At 26.0% G+C, this 24,602-nt stretch overlaps 1 protein-coding gene across 1 annotated transcript in view; it reads right to left on the bottom strand.

Moving 5' to 3' along the window:
- The window catches only part of LOC117168258 (diacylglycerol O-acyltransferase 1), a 71,202-nt gene that overhangs the window by 44,698 nt on the left and 1,902 nt on the right, over positions 1 to 24,602 (bottom strand). Inside the window, exons 2-5 of the mRNA XM_033353761.1 lie at positions 15,306 to 15,434; positions 13,850 to 13,944; positions 13,265 to 13,317; positions 9,755 to 9,863 (exon numbers count right to left, since the gene is read on the bottom strand). Of these exons, the coding sequence (XP_033209652.1) occupies positions 9,755 to 9,863; positions 13,265 to 13,317; positions 13,850 to 13,944; positions 15,306 to 15,434 (386 nt within the window). The remainder of the gene's footprint in view (positions 1 to 9,754; positions 9,864 to 13,264; positions 13,318 to 13,849; positions 13,945 to 15,305; positions 15,435 to 24,602) is intronic.

Raw genomic sequence — 24,602 nt, 5'->3', positions numbered from 1 at the left:
AAATTTCAAATTCATGCTTAAAACGTCTAAATGAAATCGTTATACTATCAGACTGAAATGTAATATTCCTCCTTTTTTGCTATTTTTGTATTTAAAAAATTTTTTGCACTTAGAATTTTTAAATTCATGCTTAAAACCTCTATTTAAACTGATTTAACAAAAAAACTGAAATTCACTTACCCACTTAATTCTAGAACGTGAATGGTAAACCTCGTTGCAGCGCAACCCCACACTATATTCACTGCTGCATAGAACTCACACCGAAAATTAACGCGTTCGCTATTTGACCGAGGTCGACTCCCAAATAGTTGAAGTGAATTATGGTTAGGGTCCTAGAAAAACCTGCACCTGCCCTTAGTCAGGAGCACACTTTAAACTTTGACTGGGGTGTCGTGGAACCCCGGTTTACCAGTCTAGGGTTAATAACGTTGGTAATTCACAAATATTTATATTGTAATGAATTTCGATGCCAAAATTTAATATTGGCTTGACGCTTTTCCTAAAGACATAACTGGACAATCTTTAAGAGTTGGAAACGGTAAGGGTGGTTATTGGGAGTTGGAAACGGCAGGGGTGGTTATTAGGAATCTAGGGACAATTTTTTAGAATTTAAAACGACAAAGTGGTTTCTGGGTACCATAGGGCAACGGTTTAGCGCTGGAAACGGCGTTTGTAGCTTGTGGGTGTTTAGGAAAAAATGTTGAGGGTTGGAAATTGTAGGAGTAGTTTTTGAATGGCTAAAGGTAATGTTTAGACGTATTAGATAATGAACGTTATACTTGGCTACCTAGAGATCATTTTTGAGGGTTGGAAACAGCGGGGGTAGTCTTTGGATGACAAGGTATTATTTTAAAGGGTCGAAAACGGCGGGGGTATTTTTTGGATTACTAGGTATTATTTTGAAGGGTTAGAAATGGCTGAGATGGTTTTAGGAGTCCTAGAGAAAATTTTTGAGATTTGGAAACGTCGCGCCGGCGGTGGTTTTCATGTATCCAAAAAACAATTCTCGAGGATCGTCAACGAGAGAAAGGGGAGGGGGATCTTGAGTGCCTAGAATTGATTGTTTAGCTTAGGAAATATTGAGAATGGTATTTGTGTGCTTAGAAAATTTTTCTAAAGTTCAAAACGACAAAATGGTTTTTGCGTGCCTAAGGGCAATGTTTTAGGGCTGAAAACAGCGGTGGTAGTTTGTGGATGTCTAAGAAAATTTGTCTTCGGTTGGAAATCGTGGGGGTTGTTTTTGAATATATAGGGACAATTTTTATAAGTAGTTAAGAATGGAGGAGATATTTCCCTACCTAGGGACAATTTTTAAGGATTGGAAAAGGCAGGGGTAGTTTTTGGGTGACTAGGTATAATTTTTAAAGTGTTGGAAACGGCTGGGGTGGTTTTAGGGTGCCGAGAGAACAGTTTTCAGGGTTGGAATCGTCAAGGTCATTTTTGAGTTCCCAAACATAATTCTCGAAGATCTTCAATGACCTAGGAACAATTTTTAAGGGCTGGAAATAGCGGGGGTAGTTTGTGTGTGGTTAAGGACCATTTAATAGTTGGAAACAGCTTTCGTATAAGGGCCATTTTTAAAGGATTAGAAGCGTCCGGGGTTGTTTTAGGGAGTCCAGGGACAATTTTAAAGAATTGAAACGCCTAAAGACATTTTTTAGGATTAGCAACGGGGGTATTTTGTAGAGTAGAAAATATTGAGTTGTTTTTGAAGGTCTATCGACAATTTTGTAGTTTTGTAAACGGTAGACGTAATTTCAGGGTGCCTAGGAACAGTTTTTTATCATAGAAAATGACTGGGGTAGTTTTAGGGTTGATGAAAATCATTTTTAAGAGTACGAAATAGCGGAGGGCATTCTTGGGTATCTAGGGACCATTTTTTAGGGTTAGAAATGGCGGGGATATTTTTTGGGTGATTAGGTATCATTTTTAAAGAGTTGAAAAAGGCTCGGGTGGTTTTAGGGTTTCTCGGAAAAATTTTTGAAGGTTGGAAGCGTGGGCGGTGATTTTTTGGATAGCCAAAGACAATTCGAAAGATCGTCAACGGGAGGGGAGACTGAGGATCCTGGGGGAAATTGTTTAGGGTACGAAATATTGAGAGTGGTTTTTATGTGCTTAGAAACAATTTTTTGGGGGTGGAAACACCGGAGGTATTTTGTCTGTTTAAGGTCAATTTTAGAGCTGGAAAAGGCGGGGGTACTTTGGGGGTTTCGAGGAACAATTTTTGAGGGTAGAAACTAGCGAAAATAGTTTTTCTGTGTCTTGGAACCATTTTTAAATGTTAGAAACGGCTAAGGTGGTTTTGAGCTGTCTAGGGACCACTTGTAAGGTTTGGAAACCGCGGGGGTAGTTTATTATTATATCAATTTTTTAAAGTTGGAAACTTCGGCTTGGTTTTTAGGTGGCTGAAGAGAACTATTGAGGTTTGGCAATGGGGGTATTTTTTAGATTAGAAAATATTGAATCATTTTTGCGGGGCCTATGGAAAATTTTCTAATGTTGGAAACGGATGGGGTAGTTTGCGGTTATCTAGGAACCATTTTTTAACGTCAAAAATGGCTGGGGTAGTTTTTGGGTTATTAGAAACAATGTTTAAGAGTATGAAATAGCGGAGGTGATTCTTGGGTACCTAGGGACAAATTTTTAGGGTTGGAAATGACAGGGGTGGTTCTGGGATATCGAAGGGTGTTTTTTAAGAGTTAGAGATAGAAATGATATTTCTTAGAGTTGGAAATCGCGGGGCCGTTTTTGTGTGTCCAAGGACCTTTTTTAGGATTATAAACGGCTGGGGTAGTTTGTGGGTGCCTACGGACAATTTATGATTGTTGGAATCGGCAAAGATGGTTCTTGGGTGCACAGTTAAAATTTTTAAGATTAGGAAATATCAAATGTAGAATATTCTCCATAATTGACACACACAGGGGTGGTTTCTGTATACCTAGGAAAAATTTCTTAGGTTTGGAAATGGCGGTGATGTTTTGGAAACGGCGTGGGTGGTTCTTGGGTGCTTAGAAAATTGTCAAAATTTTGATTTATTTTTTATAAAGAGGTTTTTAAGCTGATAATCCTGAGGGAAAATTCTGTATATTAACGCGGTCTAGATGTTTATTTAGATATACGATGAACGAAAAACTGATACAAGCGCAATATGACATGAACATGTCCGCGAAGATAAAATCTTGAACGCGATCACCTGCACGCATATTGCAGGACAGCTAATGATATCGCCTGTAAACAGTATGTCAGATAGATAAAATATGATAAAAAATTTATTAGATTGAGAAAAACAAAATAATGTATTTTTTATCTGATTTCAAACTTAATTCGCTCTACACTTTTCTCTCGGTGAATTTTCAAAGAAAATTCGTGATGAAGATTCTTGGCAGGCAAAAGCATGCCTTCTAAACCAACAAAATATATAAAATGAATATGCCGATTGAGACAATTTTCGTTCTGACACCTAGATTAGGCTTTAATTTTTATTATTTGTAACTGATAAAATTTATTTTGATTTTTATTTGTTTTAATACACTGGGAATTCCATTTAAGTGCGGTTTCGGGCACGATTCCAAATGACCTTCACTTAAATCGAACTCGGCATTCGTTTGCTCATTTGGACGAATGCTAACAGCTAACAAAACTTACTCGTTAAGAGTACTACTCTAAACTTGTTCGTCACGCATGATTGAACGTCGCACAGGGTCGCACTTGTTTCGTTCAAAAATGTCCAGACTTCGATTTTGGTCCGATTTAAATTTTTTTTGTAAATTAAAGTTCAATAAATTCCTAAGAGCTTGAGGTTCCGAACTTTTATCTCCTCTATTTTTTTATTAATAATTTTTTTTATTCAAATTATGGAAAAACTGAAGTTTTGTACATAAAAATTTTTTACACATTGATAACTCATTAGGAAAACTTTATATTGTCTTAGATGAACATTTAGGGTCTCATGGAATACAAATAATTGGTTTATTATTTCATTTATTTGTTATAAACAAATTTCATGAATAAATCGACAAATAGTCTTATTATTGGCCAAATTTTCTATTTAATTTTTCTGCCAAAAGTGCTTTATAATGATGTAAGAATGACATTTAATTACAAAATTCTTGTTGAAAACTATTAAAATTTGAGATTCTTTCAAATTATAATTTCCTTCAAAAGCCAGAACGACTTCAGGTATTCCTTAAAATAAAAAATATTCAATATTATTTGATCAAATATGACAATTTAAATTTTTAAAAACAAATTAGGTAAAAAAATCCATTTTTGTGGCTCTTTCGCATAGAAAACATTTAAACTTACGGTTTTACCAAATTTACATTTTTTTATGGCTAGAATGGGTACAGATTTTCTTGAAAATAATATATCGTCAATAATATTTGGTAAAATGGGACTATCTGAATATTTACAAACAAATAAGATGAAAAATTTAAAATTTGCATGCAGTTTTATGATTAATTCTCAATCTATTTCGATTAAAAACCCGACTTTTTCCCAGTAAAACTGCTAAAATGTGGAATTTGTTTGTCCAAATTGTTTATAAACATTAAGGTTGTTATATATCACGAAATATCATCAAAGATGAATTTTTAGAAATATCCGTAGCCATTCTCGCAATTACAGAAGATTAAAATTTGATAAGACCCTAAATTTGAATATTTGGCACTAGAATTATTTATAACAATGGTTATTGTTAACTTCTCAAATATTTTGGTGACTAGCAGCCATTCATCCAACAGCTTAAAACATTTCCAGCGCAAAAAAAATGGTGCGAAAGGGCAAAGATTTTGAATTTGTTTATATAATTTGTTTATAAACATTTTAATTAGTATATTTTATGAAGTGTTAGTAAATATTTATTTTTTAAAGGAATACCTAAAGTCGTTCTCGCAATTGAAGGAAATTATAATTTTAAAAACGCAAATTTTAATATTTTGCCACAAGAATTATTTATAACAATGGTTATAATAAGCTTTTCAATTAGTTTTGCGATTAAATGTCATTCCTAAATTTGTTTATAACAAATAAATGGAATGAGGAACAAATTATTTTTATTCTATGATTCCCTAAACATTCATTGAAGATAATATAAAGTTTACCTAATCAGTTACTTAAGCGTAAAAACTTGTTATGTAGGAACCTTTAGTTTTCCATACCTTGATTGGAAAAATTATTAATAAACAAATACAGGAGACAAAAGTTAATGTCAAAATCGGGCCGAAATTTAGGGATGACAATCATAGAGTAACATCAGTTAAAGATATTCCAATATTATATAATTAAAAACAAAAAAATTTATAAACTAATTATTTGTTGAAAGAATATTTTTGATTATTTTCAATGATTTTACGTTTTTTAAAGTTGTATTTCAAGAAATTTGGATGAAAACAAGATATTAATGAAGATATTTTTCTTGAGATTATTATTGTTAATATTGTAAACAAATTTAATTAAAAATGCATTAATCAGAAATTTTTCGGTAGATAAACTCATTTATTGCGATATATTTTTTTTAATTAGGGATTTTATGGTAATTTCAGAAAAATTAAAAATTTGTTGCTTAATCTCATGATTTTTCTAAACAAATATGATAAACAAATGCATTATTCAGGCCTTTTTAATGAAAGAAACATTTGTTTTTTATAATAACTTTTTAAATGGGGAACTTTATTATAATTTAGAAAAAAATGCATAATTTGTCAATCAATTTTTTTTTGCACAATTTTAATAAACAAGTGCATTTTTGGGGCATCTGTCGACGGTTGAATTCCTTTTTTTTTAGATGGTAGACTTTTCAATTGGGATATGCTTCGCAAATTTAGCAATATTAATGATTAGTTGATAAATTTTATTATTATCTTAAACGAATTTAAGAAAAAACGTCATTATTCGGGTATATGCATTATTTGGGTATTTCTCGCCGAAAAGGTTTTTTTTATCTCAGACCTTTCAGTTTAAGTTTCTCATTGATGTCATTTTTTATAAGACTGCAGCTTCCAGATAATGCATTTGTTTATTAAATTTGTTTTTAAAATAATATAAAATTTATCAACTAATTATGAATTATGCTGAAGTTATCATGCATTTCTCCATTAAAAAGATTGACATCGAGAAAAAAAAAAATTTTGCGTCGACAGATGCCCAAATAATGCATTTTTTTATTAAACTCGTTTAAAGGAGTGATAGAATTCATCAATAAATTATGATTTTTTTTGAAATTGTCAGAAAGTTCCCAACTGCAAAGAATGGCATTGAAAAAAACTAATTTTTTTACAGACCAATTCCCGAATATTTCATTTGTTTATTAAATTTGTTTAAAAAATCATAAGATGACTCAACAAATTATGAAGTTTTCTAAAATTACCATAAAGTCCTAATTAAAAAAGTGGCTAAGAAAAAAAATTTCTATCGAAAATTGGCTGATTAATGCATTTGTTTCTTAAATTTATTTATATTATTAACAATAGTAATCTAAAAAAGAAATTTCTTCATCATTATATTGTTTTATCCCAATTTCTTGCAATATTACTTTAAACAACGTAAAATTTTAAACATCGTAAAAAACATTCATTCAACAAATAATTTGTTAATATATTTATTTTTTATTATATAATATTGAAATAACTTTAAATAAAGTAACTCAATGAAAGTTAGACGATTTTAACAATTTTCATGTTATTGGCGAGCACTGAGAACGTCAAATAGAAAAAAATCTTAATTTTTTTCGCCAGATTTGTTTATTTATTAAAAAAATGAAAGCCTAATTTAAAAATCAGGCTGGACAATCCTCTTAAAAATGTTATCAGCTTTAAACAATTTTTTTTGTTCAAATCTGTCAAGACATGTAACACAACAGACTAACAAATTACAAAATCAATTAATTTTTTTTTAAATATCTAAATTTCGCAATAAATAATACAAATTTTTAACAAAAAATGTAATAGTGAAAATAATTGAATTTGAAACCAAAGATATGAGTTTGCAACTAAAACAATGATTATTCACTTGAAATAGTTGATGTTTGAACACAACAAAAAATTAATTGACACTAAAAAAGCTAAAACTTTCACCAAAACTTAAACAATTAAATTTTTAATTAAAAAAATTATTGCTCAATTACACAGATGAATTTTTAACGAGAACTATACAATATTCAATTGGAATAAGTTAAATTTTCAGTTTAAACAATTACTTTCCCCCAAAACATTAGCTTTAAAAAAACTTTCAAAAAAATAGTTACATTTTCAAACAAAGTGATAAATTTTTAACTTACATTGTAAATCGTTAACTGGAACAGTTGAATTTTAAAAAAGAAAAATGAAATTTTAACTAAAATAATTAATCTTGCAGTAGAAAAAATGCATTTTTAACCAAATTGGGGAATTTTTAACCAAGAAGATTAATTTCTACCAAAAAAATGAATTTTCAACTAAAAAAGTTAATTATTCAGCGAAAAATTGAATAATTAAATTTTTCTCAAAAAAGGAATGTTAATCAAAGAGATAATTTTTTAAATAAAATTATGAAATATTTATTTAACAAATATTCAACAAGACAATAAAAGTTTTGACGAATAAAAATCCTTTTCATCCAAAGAGAAAATGAGTTTTAAATAAAATAGCTCATGTTTCAACCAAAGTAATGAATTTTGAATTAAAATGATGAACCTTGGTCCAAACAAAATTAATTTTTAACAAAATAATTTAAGTTTCAACAAAGTAATTTTATTTCTAATCTGAAAAATGAATTTTATCTAAAATGATAACTACTTAATTGGAATATTTGAATTTTGAACAGAAAAGAAGAATTTTGAAATAAGAAGATTAACTTGCAAAGAAAAAAAATTATTTCCCATAAAAAAATCTGGCCACCCTGCGGACACTTTCTCATCGCGCGCTGTGCGCGTGGCTCGTTTCGCCCGCAAGTTTGTGCGCACCTAGGACGGGCGACTGTTGGTTCTCACTCTGCGCGCTCGATAATAAATTTGTTTTGCGCTTCGCGCTCGATGATGTGATTACCTGGCACTGCGCGCTCGGTCTTTGTATTTACCCCACATTTGTATTTTGTGATTGTTAATTCTCTTTTGTTAAAGCTCCTTCAGCTTTAACGAACACATTATCAAAACGTATCTTATGCTTCGCACTTTATTTCGTCGAAAATGCGAAATTTTCTATATTATGTTCAAATGAGCATTCTATTAAAATATAAATTACTATCTAAAATTTTACTACATGTTTTGTCGTTTTTCTATAAATGTAATTTGTTAATATTCAAAACAGATGTAATTTAGGTGAAAAATGTTGCTAAATAAAATGTTATTGTAACTTGCGTCATTTTTCCAAAAAGTTTATTTCTTACTTTTAATATATTTTTATAACTATAGCTCATAACAAAATTGTAGATATTTTTTGGTTAAACAACTTTTGCCTTTTAATTTTGTTTCGAATCTTGGCTCGATTTTTCAAAAATTTATTTTAAAAATTTCTATTTTAATTTTTACGATTAAAAGAAAATCTACTCGTCCTATCTAAACACGATTGATAAGAAATTTATAGATATATTTGGGATTAACGATTTTTGTCCGTTAATTTGAGTTTGTACTTTGTCTTGCTTTTCAACAAATTTGATTTTTTTTCATTTTGAATGATATTTTTTACAAATAAAATAAAAACTTCGTGGCCTATCCAAAGTTATTCATGATAAATTTGAATGAGTTTTCGCTATTTTTTGAAGAACAACCTTTGTCTATTTATTTTTTTTATAACTTGTGTCGTTGGTCTAAAACTTTAATTTTTTAATCTTGTTTTTTTACGACTAAAAAAACAACCGCGCGGACTATCGGAAAGTGATTAATGAAAATTTTTTAGATCTTTTCAGGGCGCGCAATTTTAATTAATTCATTTTTTTCGTATCTTGCACAGTTTGACCGCAAAATGGAATTTTTATTATTTTTGGTATGATTAAGAAAATGGTCTTAAATATTTTGAAAATGCGTTCACTTTTGGAATTTTCATCCAAAATACCTGGTTTACGAACTCGTCCTTTCTTTTTAGCCCTCAAAGAAGTGAAATTTTACCTAAAACCAATATCCTCTTATTAGGATGAGAATTTAAAAAATCCGATTTTAACCAAGTTTAACTTTCAAACAAATCTTTTTCCCAAATCCGTTGTTTGAAAAAATGAAGAGAATGATGCTTTCAACAGTAAATTATTATTTAATAGAGTAAACTAAAATAAGCCGAAAAATCAGCGACTGTAGATAAAGTAGAAATCACTTTTCTAAATGGAACAAAATGATTAAAATAATGAAAACATGAACTTTTCTGAAATCGGAAGTAAATTCACGGTTTTTTAAATAAAATTTTCCGTCATATCCTGGTTTTTCCCAGGCAATAAAATTCCTAATTTTTCCTGGTTTCACGGTCACTTCGCCACCCTGCTTAAATTCTAAGAATGATTTAAATGGGAGTTACTTAAATGGGATTCCCAGTGTCGATTTCTAATCGAAAATAAAATCAAACGAGTTTATTTCCGTGAATTCGGTCGAGTTAGATTTGTAATTTGGGTCATAGCTATACCATAAAAAAATTACAACTCGAATTTAAACTTCTGTTTTAACACTCACACTTTTGAAAAATAGCTGTAGGACGTATAATAAAATTTACTAGTTATTTCATATAATAAAATAATACTGTACAACCTCTTAAAATTTATCGAAAGGATAAAAATGATTCATGTAAATTGGTCTTACTCAGGCTAAACCCAGAATCCTTCACATGGATGACCACCATTGGCATCAGTACCATCACGATTAGGTTTACGACGTGGAACACCATTCCCGGACCGTGTGATATAATATCCTATATAAAAAATAAATTGGTTACGTGCGAAACATGGTAAAACATCAGAATTTTTACAAAAATTCTATTTCAAAATTTCATAACTTTTCCGGATCTGTTAAAAAAAAAAGAATTTTCTCAGTTCTATTCAATTTCAACACTTTCAGCTGGTCGCAGAATAATATATCACTGAGAAAAAAATAATGTCCCAGCAACAAAATAATTAGTTGGAATTACAAAATAATTTATTTGGCTCAAAGAAAAAAGTTTGCTAGATACTTTTTTTTTAGCGTACCAAAGAATTTTGTTGAGCGTACCAAACGCGCAGCCGCGCATGCGCTCCCTTTCGACTCATGGTGAGCAGCTGACCACTTTTTCAATATGGTGGATTCGAGCGAAAATCAACTTTCTGTATTTTGATCGTCAATATTGTTTGTAGAAAGTATTTAAAATATTTTGAAGTATTCAAGAGAAATCACTTAATTAATCACTCTTCCATCAAATTCTGAGTATTCCAAAGACTAATCGTAATTAATTAAACGAATTTTCTACAAATCAAACACATTTTATTGAATAAACACATCTTGTCCTTCTAGTTTTTTTCTCATACAGAAAATATCTTATATTTTATTTAAAAAATAAATTTTTCCAACGAAAAATTATTGTTCCTTGAAAAATGGTATTCTTCCAACAAAATTATTTTCTTAAGTTTACAAAAGTTTCGTTTGCTTCCCAAAAAATAATTTTGTTGTGATAAAAAATATTTTGTTCGTTCAGAAAAACTATTTTTCAAATTATACAATATTATTGTCAAGTCTAAAAAAACTTTTTTAAGCTAAAAAATACTTGGTTAAATTAACCAAATATGTTTGTTCAATCTACACAAAATTTGTATTGTGCCTACCAATTAATTCTGTTTGGTTCAACTAAACGCCTCAACAAAATAATTTGGTTGGCTCAATAAAACAATTTTGCTGCTTCGTTACTTCTATAGGAACCAAAATTTTGTTCGGTCAACCAAATTCTAAATTTTTCTAAATATTATTGATAGAAAAGAAAATTAAAATTGTAAATGATTATTTAATAATCGAAAATAAATATGTTATTAACATTTCTTTTACACACTATTATTTCTAAACTTTTTTCGATTTTCAAAGAGATAATAAAACTTAAAATATGGGAAAAAACTTATTATGAAGAAGTTGAAAAAAAAGAAATGATTAGAGATTTTAGGAGATTACATTTTTTCAAGATTTCTGGGAAAATTTTAAATGGTGCAATTCTCATTTTAAAAGAATAATTTTAAGTTTTTAAGATTTTAAAATGTGTGCAAAAGAATGTTGAAGACTTTAAGGCCAATTTTCTAATTATTCAGGATTTAAAAAATGTTCAGGTAAATTGATTCTTGCAGGGTGTCTAGAGAATTAAAAAATGTTTTTAAGATTCGTGAGAAATATTAAAATGATTATTTTTTAATGAATTCTAAGAGAAAATTTTAAAATATTACAAAACATTTTTAATTATTTACTAACATTTTTAAAAAACAATATGAAAGGTTTTAAAGCAAAATTTGGCAATTTTTCTATATCATATAATTCTAGAATAAATTATAGTAATTTTAAGAGATATTCGGAAGTTTTGAAAGGACTAAAAAATGATTAAAACTTGCAAAGATTTTTTAGGAAAATTTTAAGGTTTCTCGGAAGTCAAGAAAAAATTGGTGGGTTCCTATAAAAAAATTAAATGATTTTTTATTCTGTAAAATCAATTCTTAGAGATTTAAAAAGATTTCAAAACTGTCAAGAATCTGAAAAATGTAGAGGAAATTTGTTTAATTTTGCAGAATTAAAAAAAGGAAGGCAAAATTAAAATAATGTCAAAAGATTAAAAGGTTTAGATGGCCCGAAAAGATTTTAAAAAAGAGTTCACCAAGATTCGTGTACATATTTTAAATGATTTTTTATTTTTGAAAATTAAGTGAAAAAAAAAATTTTTGTAACACATTTCCTAAAATTTCGAAAAAGAATTTTAAACTTCAAAAGGTGTTTAGAAATTTAGATTTCCAAACAACCCAGAAAAAACTTCATTAGTTTTAAAAGACTTTCGCAAGATTAGAAAAATTTAAAAACTTAGAAAGGTTTCAGAAAATTTATCAAATATTTTTCGATTTTTTCCGAACTTTAAAAGTCCTAAACATCCTTTCAAAAGACTCGAACTTTTTTATATTTTGTAAGATCCTATTAAAATAAAATTTCTTTAAAATTTTTTAGATTCTTTTTTTGACACAGCCGAAATATTCAAATATCTTTTTTAATTTCCTCAAGAATCTTATAAAAATCATATTTATATAAATTTAAATATAAACTGATAATGTGCTTTTTCTTGTTCTCAATATTTAGAATCTAATTTCAGCTTAAGTTTTTGAGTGTTAAAAAACATTTTGGAAATAAATAGTTATTATTTTTTATTATTTATGGTATTAAGAAAAAAGTTTTAAAATGGTGAATTTCCATTAATAATTACATTAAGTCAATTTAAAATTTGTATAAAAAGGAAAATATTTAAAAAACATTTAGTTTTACTTCAAAATATTATTTATTTCTAGACTGTTTTTAGAAACTCATAAAACTTTTGAAAAAATTCACAAAGATTTGAAAAATGTCCACAAATATTTCACAATATTTCAGATAATTTCCAAACATTTTTACATTTAATAAATATTTCAGAATATTGCACAAAGATTTGAAAAAATTCAGAAGGAATTAAATGATTTCACAAATATTTCAAAACATTTTAGAACATTTCAAAGATTTCGCAAATACTTCAGTAATATCTTAATGATTTTAATGAAATTCACAAAGATTTTAATACATTGCAGAAAGATTTCAAAAAATCCTAAAGTTTTAAAAATATTTCAGGAAAATTATCAAACATTTAAACGATTTCACAAATATTTTTAAATATTTCAAACTTTCCCAAATACTACAGTAATATTTTAATTATTTTGAAGAAATTCACAAATATTTCAATAAATTGTACAAGTATTTCAGAAAATCCTAAATATTAAAAAAAAACAGTAAATTTAGCAAACATTTTAAAATATTTAAAAATTTTTAAACGATTTAAATGATTTGACAAATATTTAAAAATATTTCAAAACTTATCCAAAAGATTTAAAAATATTTCCGAGAAATTAAGAAACATTTGAATTATTTCACAAATATTTCAAAATATTTTAGAATATTTCTAAAATTTCGCAAATACTTTAGGTAGATTTGAAGATTTCAGTAAGCTTTCTAAAACTTCAATAATAATAAAACAAAATTTAAAATATATCAATCGACGCGGAAATATTGTTTTTCTAATTAAGTAAAAACCGCTGTAAATCTTCTTTGTACTAAAATTTTGTAATATCAACTTACCATCGCTAATCCCTTTTCGATGAGAAAACAAAGCGATACTGGTACTGTTGAATCTGAAAAAGAGAAAGCCTTATTTTTCAAATAATAAGTTAAATTTTGTATTACTTTTTCATTTGATACTTTGTAGGCTAAATAATCCGTCCGTAGCACTTTTTTCCGGGATGAAAGTAGGTGAGGTGAGAGGTAATTAGGTGAGGGGATTTCAGAAAAAGAAGGAAGAAATCTAAAGGAAATTCAAAATTAGAATTGATTTTTTTACGAAAAAAAATCCTACTTAAAATCTTTGTATTTATTAATAAATATATCATTTTTACACTCTTTAAAGTCATGCAAAAGAAAAAGTTAGCTGTAACGAATTACGTAGGCAAAGTGAGATTTTTACTCATGAGAATAGGCTATAGAAGTTGAATGCGGTCCCCTCGAGAGCAAAAATCTCAATTTGCCTACGAAATTTGTGCCAGCTCACTGTTTTCTTTTTCGCGACATTAAAGAGTGCAGAAAAATATGTGCTATGTTTTAGAGGCATACAAGGTGTATCTAAAAATCTATCTGATAAAAGGAAGAATAAGTATGTAAATAACTTACATATAATCAATAGAATAGAAAGATACTCTTGTCCTCCATCGTTCTTTCCGCTCAAAAACATAAACCATTGTATTGGATCTACCCTTACTCCATATCTAGAACAAACGGAAACACGATTTTATATCCTGGCGAGGATCGTACAATCAATCGATAAATATTTTCTTCATAAAAAATAACAAATAAATATGAAATAAAAAAAATTGTCAGTGAAACAATCTCAAGACATTTCTTTCAGTTTCATTAATAATTATGATGCCGTTCGATACGACACAGTCTCGATATCGTATTGAAAAATCTCGATTTTCTCTTGTATCGGTATTGGAATCGAGTCTCGAGTCTCGGCTTTGTCTCGTATCGTTTTGATATCAGAGAACCGATACATTTTCATATTTTATATACTTTTTGGAAACGTTTTCAAGTTTAAAAATATTTTGAATCCCTTCAAAAATTGTAAAATTAGTGCTTATCTTCTAAACTAACTCGAATTTTTCTAAAAAATTGTGAATATCTTTTAAAATTACAAAAACTTCACCTGTACATTCCCACGAATCTTCCACATTTGCAGAATTCGTTTGAAATCTTTTTGAATTTCCTTTAGCAAAATAAATAGTAAAATAAAAAATTATTGCAAACTTTCATAGTAATTTAAAAAAATATTTACGTTCTCTTTAAACTTTTCAAAATTCTTTCAAAAATCTTTTGAAATATTTTCTTCAAATAATTTTTCAAAAATAAAAAGAATCATTTTAATTTTTCTATAAAACTCAATAAAATGTTTCATTCTCTTAAAATCTTTAAAACCCCGTGAAACGCTTTTGCATTTCTTATTTACTATCTTTAAAAATGTACTTTTTGTTTAAAATTCCTAAAATTCTTTTGAGCTAACTCGATTTTTAAAAAAATGGATAAATTTCTAAAGTTACAAAAATCTTAAATTTTTTCAAAACTTCGAAAAATGTTTTATATCTTTTAAAATATTTGGAATTTCTGCTGAAATTAAAGAAAACTGCAAAATTAAAAAAAAAATGTCAAATTTAAAAAAATATATTTGAAATTTGTATAGGAAATTAAAGAAAAAAATTTCATTTTCTTAAACCTTTTAAAACACTTGAAAATCTTTTAAATATTTTGTTCGCTATTTTCAAAAATGTACTTTTTGTTTAAATTTTAGTGCAATATTTTCATGATTTAAATCATTCTTAAATAATTTTAAAACTTCTAAATAATTCCTAAACCTTCACTAATTATAAGATAAATAAACTAATTATTATTATTATTATTAACTAATTATTCTTCTTAGTATTATTATTCATAATAATAATTTCTTTCCTAAAATTTAATGAATCAGAAATCAAACGGTACATCGGCAAAATAAAAAGTATATGAAATACGATTAGGATACTAATATAAATTGCAGATTTACATGAAGCTTAAAATGTAATTGGCTGAAACTTACTTTATGAAATTTTCCAGTAAGAGTCTTATACCACCGATGCCTAGAAGTAGGAAGCCCCAATTAACAAATCCTGTGAAGTTGTCAAATCCAGAACTCCAGGAAAAAAGACTGTCTCTTGGACGGTGGCATCTAGAACGAGAGAAAAAATAGTTTATTGCAACAAGAAAAAATTTAATTAGATGTTTTATTTATGTTTTTTTTTAAATCCTTAAACACATATGTAACAAAGCCATCTTCTTTATGTATGTTTCATTAATGTTTGTTTCGAAATATACTTTCGAGGAGATGTCAGAACAATTCAAGTTACATTCAAAAGAATTCAAATGAATTGGAAAAAATTTGTTAAAATCATTTGATTTCTGTAAAACTGGAATGAATTTAAATAAATTTAAGATGAAAGAGAATAATTGGATAAAATTTACGAAAATTCATGGTAAATTAAAAAAAAAATTACATGAATTTAAAATAATTTGAAAATTTTTAAAAACTTTATTAAATTCAGTAGCTTTGAAATAAACTTAGAAAAATTCAAAGGAATTCAAATAATTTGATGAAATTACTAAGAATTTAAGGTAAGATTAATAGATTCCAGGATTACAAAAAGTGACTAATAACCACAAAACAATTCAAGTCAAATTCAATAGAATTCAAATGAATTAGAAGAATTTTTAAAATAAAAAAAAATGATTTATTACAATTAATTTTGAGTGAATTTAGAGAAATTAAAAAAATTAGACAAATTATATAAATTTCATGAAAAATCAAGCTGAATTAAAAAAACCATCAAGTGAATTAAGAAAATTGAATTGCAAAAACTATTTGAAATTCTCTTATAATCTTCGAAACCCTACGAAATCTCGCATATCTAGTAAAAACAAATTTAAATTCAAATATTAAAATCCGTTCAAATTTTTAAAAACCCTTAGAAGTCTCTTGAAATTGTTTAAATATCTTTACACTGCCTTGGAATCCTTTTTAATATTCTAAAATATTTTAGTTTTTTAAAACATTCAAACTACTGAAATAAATAAAAATTTCGGGAAATCTTATAATATTTACAAAAATATTTCGAATCCTTTGATATCTTTTAAAGGGCCTTAAAACTTTTTAAAGCCATTGAACATACTTTTCTTTGTAATAATTTAAAATAAACTAAACTATTGAACATTCTTTAAACTGCTTTGAAGTTTTTTACAGCTTTTGAAAATACCAAGGAATTTGAAAAAAAATACGTTAAAATATTTTAAATCCTTTGATCATTTTATCAATTTATCCTCAGGATCAATTAAATTAAAACTTTTAAAATTTCAAAAAAGTCATTGAATTAAGTAGAATAGAGAATCTTTTTTTAAGTGTTTTAAAACCTTATACGACCTGTGAAATCGTTCCATATCTTCAGAAATTCTAAACAACTTTTTATCGAAAAATATTTGAAAACCTTTGAAATCACTTCAACTTAATGAAAATAATTTTAAATATTCTTTGAAATCTACTAAAATCCCCTAAAACACTTCAGATTAAAAGCTCCTGAAAATGCATTAGTAGTTTAAAAAATTAAAATTATTTTAAACTATTGAAATCTATTAAAAATTTCGCGAAATCTTTATAAATATCCTGAGATATTTTTCAAAAATAGGGTACTTTAGGGACCTAATCCTAATATAGAGTGCAATAGGATAAATAGGGATCTATCTGTGAGGCCTGTAAATATTATTTATGATTATGATAAACAGTCAGGGCCGTCTAGAACGTTTCCAACTGAAATGTATAATATTGCGCAATATCCACAAGTGAGTACCCGCGCACTGCGCCTTTCCACTACGCTGTTGGTGTTTTTTCAGCTAAGAGTAGCAACCGTCTCTCGCTCCGCTCGTTGAGAAACTGCGTGGGCATGAATTTCTAGGAATTACTAAACCGCGAGTTCCTAAACCGAGACTGGTCCAAGTCAACATAACTATTATAACAAAAAAATCCTGTTTCAATTTATAATTAAAATTATTTTTTAAAAATTCCCTATTCCTTCTTCCAGGCGAATGTTTTTCAGAAAACAGTTGAGTTTTCAACAGATGAATTTTCAATTTATAAAGACGAATTTTTCTATAAAAAATACGAGTGTTCGGTAACAGTTTACCTTATGCCAAAAGACTTGAAATTAAACATTTCTATTTAAATTTTTAATAAAAAAAAATAACAAAATTTTAACAAAATAGATTGATTTTCAATAAAATAACTAAATTTGCTTGCCAAAATACTAATTTCTTAGAATGCGATTTATTTTTCAACAAAAAAAAATAGATTTTCAGCTAAGAACCATGCACTTTCAACCCCTTAACTGAAATATTGGGCTTTGCAAGTTTATGGCGATAATAATTTTTTTGTGGTTTTCTTAATAGTTTAAATTGATTTTAAAGCATAAAATAAGATTTTTTACTGATGATTATACTTTTAAATGAATTGTTTATAATTTATTATTGTTTATAGCAATGTTTTCTTAGAATGGAGTTAGAAAGACATGATTTTTTTTCTAAAATTTTTAATTTGCTTTTAACTTTTTAGTTATATCGAGGCAGTGATGAACTTAAGTTAAGAAAATAATTGTTTAAGCAATTTTTTACATTTTATAACAATATTCTATTAGAATAATACTAGAAATTTCAGTTTTTTAAATGAAAGTTTCCACTTTTTGATCAAAGTGAGGTAATGATTTATTGAAGTTTACAAAAAAAAATTGTTTAGACAATTTTTAAATATTTTAAATAATATTCTCTTTTGATAATGCTAGCAATTGTCCGTTTTCTCTGAAATTTCAAAATTTTCAGCTTACATATGAATAAAGTAAGATAATAATTAATGAAGGATAACAAAAATAATTGTTTAAACAATTTATTACCATTTGTAACAATATTGCCTTAGAACTCTGCTAGAAATTTACTGTTTTTCTGATTTTTTTTCTTATGTGTAGATTACAAAAAAAAAACGCTTTTCTGAGATGTTCAGCCTTTTAACCATGAATTACATTTCAAGGTCACGTTAATCCTTTTCTAGTTTTTTGCGTATATCTCGAATTGTATCTAACGTATTTTAATCAACCTGGAGTCAAATTGAAGATCTCTTAAAAATACTGCCTGTTATTATTTTACTTAAAAATAATTTTTATGTAAACAGTTTTAATTACGATTCCTTATCCATTAAAAAACACAAAGAAACGCATTAGAATGATTAGAATGATAACGAAAAGCTAGATACGATACTATCGATTACTATAGACTAAAATCCAAGCTCTCCACAAATTTTGACACATTAATCTGATATCACTAAATAAACTGTTAATTTTCCATTGGCCTTATAAATTGCATAAGGTATGGCAATTAAGAGAATTTCGTATAGAAAAATATTTTTTCAGTGTCAGAAGTTTCGGCAACATTTCAGGCGACTATTTTTATTGTAAAATTTAAAAAGTCACTTCTATAATTTCTTTAATAATCATTTAAGGTTCTAGAGGTCCAATATTCTTATAAAATTATTTTTTCGATTTTTTTACCATGTTCTACCACTCCCAAAAATGTAAGAAAAATTCGTGATAAATACTTGATATTGAAGCAAACTGTGTGACTTTTTCGCTAATGTATTAATTTCTGTTTTCGAGGAAATTGGATTACAAATATTTTAATGGCTGTCAAAACTTGAATTTCGCACCAAAAATCGTTGGAAAAAATTAATTAAATGCATTTTTAAGAGACCTTTAATTTGACCCCAGGTCGATTAAAATCCATCAATTACAATCCGAGATAAACGTAAAAAAATGAAAAACCATCAACGTGACCTTGAAAGGTCATCTTCAAGTTTAAAGGCTGAAAATTTCAGGAAATAATTTTTTTACGCAATTTCTCCCTTTAAGAGCATTTTTTAAATATAAAAATCTAAAAATTATTTATTTACGCTCTAAATCTGGATTAGTAAGAATTCAACTAATTAAATCAATACTAAGGACTGCAACTGATAAAACAGCTGTATTTTTAATTTCGTTGATTGAAATATTAAAATTCAATGCAGACAGTTTCCTTTAACTAATAAAAAAATTTTCAATTACACATTCATTTTTATCTAAAATGATCAGTATTCAACAAAATAATTGATTTTTAAGAAAGCAGCTAAACTTTCCACCAAATAGTCAAATTTTCAACTAAGAAGAATGCGTTTTTAACTAATTAGTGAAACTTTAAACTTCATCCATTAAAATTTTTTTTAAATAAATTTTTGAATTTTGAAGTAAAAAATACGAGTTTTGAACATGAAAATATAAATTAAACAAAAGTAAATTTTAAACCAATTAGTTGAATTTCGAACTAATATAGATGACTGCTTTAAATAATCGATAAATTTTTAAGCCAAAACATGAATCTTCTATATAATGCATGAACTATAAATTAAAAATATCAATATTTAAACGGAAATAGAATTTAGTTAAATTTTCAGTTCAAAAATTTAATTTTTCGATAAAAATAGTAAATAAAAATGAGTATAATAGTTTGATTTTCAACCAAATAAATTATTATGAAATAATGGACAAATTAAATGTTCAATTAAAAAATGAAGACGAACCCAAAAAAAAGTATGAATGTACAATAAAAAATATCAATTTTCAACTAAAAATGGAAGAGATAAATTTTTACTGAAAAAAAGGATTATCAACAGAATACTTGAATTTAAAATTCTAACCAAGCAGGTAAATTTTCAAGCAAATAGATTAATTTAATACAGAAAGAGATAAGTTTTCAAGCTAGAAAATGCGGATTTTTAATAAATGAGCTGCATTTTTTACCAATAAAGATTTTTTAGTTAACGAAGAAAAAAATTCAACGAAATTGGTAAATTTTTAAGACGAAAAGACGAATTTGAAAAAAAAAATTAATTTTGAATAAAAAAAAGTTCATTTTCAATCAAATAGTCAAAGTTATTAAAAAATATTTCAATCACCAACCCCAAAAGACGAATTTTCCACAAAAAGAATGAGCTTTTAACAAAATTGTTAAATTTTTCAGCAAATAATTCAAGTTTTAGCCAAATAATAAAAATTTGGTAAGGTTCCAAGAAAACGAAAAAAATCTGTAAACTCCTAAGAAGAATAAAAATTATTGTTTATGTTGAAAAATTAATTTTTAAATAATATTTTTAAATGATTTTAAAATATTCCAAAGCACTTTTAAAATTAGAAAAAGAAGAATCTGAAAGATTCTAAGACCATTTCTTTAAATTTTGCAGCATTTTGCAAAAATTCACGAACAATTTAAATAATTTAAAAATATTAGACGATCTACTAATTTCGAAACAACTTAAAAAGAATTTTTTAAAGCTTAATGGGAAAATTTTTTGGTTTAAAAAATTACTTTAAGAGAAAATTGAAAAATATTTCAAAACAATTTGAAACATTTTTTTAAATTATGAAAAATAGTAGAATATTTAAAACCCAAATGTTTTCATTTGGTGAGATTAAATAATCCAAAAAAATTCAGTAAATTCAAAAATATATTAGAAGAGTTGAAGAGATTGCAAACGAATTTTCAACTGTAAAAGATTTTACAAAATGTTTTTTTTTAACGATTTAAAACCAAAACTTTTGAAGATTTCATAAGAATTATGAAAGGTTTCAAGTAAATAAATAAATTTTCTTGAAATTCCTAAGATAATTTAGATGATTTTAAGCTATATCGTTAAATTGTTAATGGCGTTTCAAAATTTTAAGAAAAATTTAAATCGACTAAAAATATTTGTAGAAATTTAAGAAGTTTAAATAGCTTTAAAATATTTTAAAACTTGTAAGCATTTCCGAAAATTTAGTAAATATTGTTTATTTCTTCTAAACTTATAAAAGTTAAAGTATAAAATCCCCAATCATCATAATAAAAAGAATGTCCAATTACGATTTTTTCAGTTTGATTGCAATATTTGTCACCAATTTTTAAAAATAGTGTATAAATAGTGTCACTAAAATTTTTCAAGTATTAAAAATGAACTTCAAAACTTGAACCTTTATTTAAAATTTTATTCTTGAGTCGATAAGTTACAAAATTGAATATTAACTGAATTAATAGAATAAAAAACAAAATCCAACTATTTTTAGTTGAAAGTTCATTCTTCTCGGTTCAAAAATCTACTACTTTCAATTTTTATTTAAGAATTTACCTTTTATATATAAAAATGTTATTATTCCGTTCGAAATTGAATTTTTTGTTAAAAATTTAATTCTTTTTTAGAAAATTCGTATTTTTTGGTAAAAAAATTAAACAAATTGATAGAAAACTATTTGGTAAAATATTGATTTTGTTGGAAATTTATCTTTCAGGTAGGAAATAAATTTTTTGGGTTAAAAATACAACTATATGGTTAAAAATTAATCATTTTTAGTTGAAAAATAAACTGTTTTATTAAAAATTCCTCTTTGATGGTAAAATTCGACGGTTTTTTAAATTTAAATTAGAATGTTTTTAGGTTATATATTATTAAATTTTCAAATTGAAATTTTATTATATTTATTATTGTATAATGTTTTTTTGGTTTGAAAATTCCACAATTTGGTATAAAATTTTAATATTTAGTACAAACATAACCCTTTTTCAATTAATCAAACAAAAGTCGGATTAAGATCACATTTAATGTTCAAATTAAAGTTAGTTAAAACTCAAGGTAATTTGTTAAAAAATTTGTCTGTTTGTAAAAAAAATTATCTTCTTGATTGAAAATGCAACTATTTAGTTAGAAATGTTAAGAAATAATAAGAATATAAAAAATAAAAATTAATCGAATAAAATTTAGATTAACATCATATTTAATGTTAAAACTATCATTCATTAAAAATTAATGTAATCATTTGAAAATTCGTTCATTTTTACAAAAAAATCTTCTTAGTAGTTTAAAATTTAAGTTTTTGTTTAAAAATTCATAAAATTTATTTGATTCCAAATTCGTGTTTTTGTAAAAATTAATCTTTTTTATTAAAAATTCAACTATTCAGTTAGAAACGTATGTATTTTTTGGAAAATTGGACTTTCCTGGAAGCAAATTAATCTCCTTCGTTGAAAATTCCACTATTTGGTTAACCAAAAAATATGGCATTTCTACAATAACAGATGCATTTTTTAAATATCTATTAAACTTAAAAAAATGAATCCTAAAATATAAAAACATCTTTGAAAAAAAAGATAAAATAAGAAAATTGTTGAATTATTTGAAAATGAATTTTCACAAATAAAATATCTTTACTAATTTTCCCAGGAGACTTAAATTTTTTTTTATTTTCTTGAGGCGTCCTACAGACCTTAAAACATTTTTTTTTAAATTTCATGCAATCCTTTATATATTTTTAAACCTACATATCTTTTGAAATGATATTTTGACCAGAAATTGTTTTAAAATTCGAATTTTTTTTTAATAGGCCGTGGTAACGTGTACCAAAATCTCGGTACAAACACCCAGATTTTTACGGTATATGTAGACACTATTTTTTTTATTATCTTGATACCTTTCAAAATCATTAAAAAGATTCAACACTTTATTTCTAAATCTTCATAAATCTACATTTTGTTTTAAATGTTTTTAACTCTTTTGAAATCTTCAATAACTTTTAGAATTTTTTTAAAACATAAGTATTTTTTAAAACAATTTTATTTTTTCTTTGAAAATTTTGAAAAATCTGTTGAAATAAAATTGCCATGAAATCATTCATACTTATTTTGTTTAAATTTGTAGGAAATCTTTGTAGGATTCGTAGGAATCTTTCCCAAACTTTTAAAACATGTAAATATCTGTTAAACTAATATTTCGATATCGTAACAACTTAAAAAATGTTAAGAACACAATTACTTCCCTAGCATTAAAAAATCATATACAATAAAAAATTTGTCTAATTTGAGAAAAAGATCACATGGTCGAACATTTATTTATATATGTTCTTATCAAATAAACAAGTGATATCAAATATAAAATTAGTATTACTTATTATATTTAATAACATAATAATTAGAGGAGAAATATGTGGGAAATGATTAAAATCTTTATAAAATCATGGAAATCTTTGTGAAATCCTAATGAAATCTTTGGTAATCTTTGCGAACTATTTGAAATATTTTTTTAATATTTGGTAATATTTATAAAATTGGTGAAATCTTTGAAAATCTTTGCGAAATATTTGAAATATTTTTTAAATATTTGGTAATATTTGTGACATCTTTGCAAACCTTAACAATTTCTGTGAAATCTTTTGGAAATTATTAGAATCTTTGTTTTTTAAATATTTGGTAAAATCTGTGAGATCTTTCTGAAATCTTTGTAAATCTTTGCGAAATGTTTAAAATATTTTAAAAATATTTAGTAATATTTGTGGAATCTTTCGGAAAACTTTGCGAAACCTTCAAAATATCTGCGAAATCTTTTTAAAGTTTTTAGAATCTTCGTGAAATCATTGGAATCTTTGTGAAATATTCGTAAAATCTTACTGGAATCTTTGCGTGATATTTGAAATATTTTCAAGATATTTGGTAATATTTGTAGAGTTTGTGAACTCTGGAAGTCTGCAAAATATTTGAAATATTTTTTAATATTTAGTAATATTTATAAAATCTTTTCGAAATCTTGGAACCTTCAAAATTTTGACGAAGAAATGATTAGAATCTTTGTGAAATCATTGACACCTTTGTGAAATCTTTGTGAAATTCTTCCAAAAATTTTGAAAATCTTTGTAGAATATTTTAAATATCTTTAAAATAATGGGTAATATTTCTGAAATCTTGGTAAATCATTGCGAAATGTTTAAAATATTAAAAAAATATTTGGTAATATTTGTGAAATCTTCGAAAAACCTTCAAAGTTTCTGCGAAATCTTTCAAAAAATTTTAGGATCTTTGTGAAACCATTGGAATCTTTTTGAAGTCTTTCTGAAATCTGAAAATCGTTGGGAAATATTTTTGAAATATTTATAAAATTTTTGATAATATTTGTCAAATTTGTGAAATATTTGCGAAACCTTTAAAATGTCTGTAAAGTTTAATATTTGTAAAATCTGCGAAATATTTGAAATATTTTTGAAATATTTGGTAATATTTTTGAAATCTTTGAGAAACCTTATAAATATCTCGGAATTTTTTTAGAAATTAGGGAATTAGAATCTTTGTGAAATCTTTGTGAAACCTTTCTGAAATTCGGAAATCTTTGCGAAATATTTTTAATATTTTTTAAATATTTGGTGATATTTCTGTGAAATTTCAAAGAAATTATTAGAATTTTTGTGAAATAATTAAAATC

Source organism: Belonocnema kinseyi, chromosome 2 (assembly GCF_010883055.1).
Source record: "Belonocnema kinseyi isolate 2016_QV_RU_SX_M_011 chromosome 2, B_treatae_v1, whole genome shotgun sequence".
NCBI lineage: Eukaryota > Metazoa > Arthropoda > Insecta > Hymenoptera > Cynipidae > Belonocnema > Belonocnema kinseyi.
The sequence above is the reverse complement of the archived record's forward strand: the minus strand, read 5'-3'. Positions and strand labels throughout refer to the sequence as shown.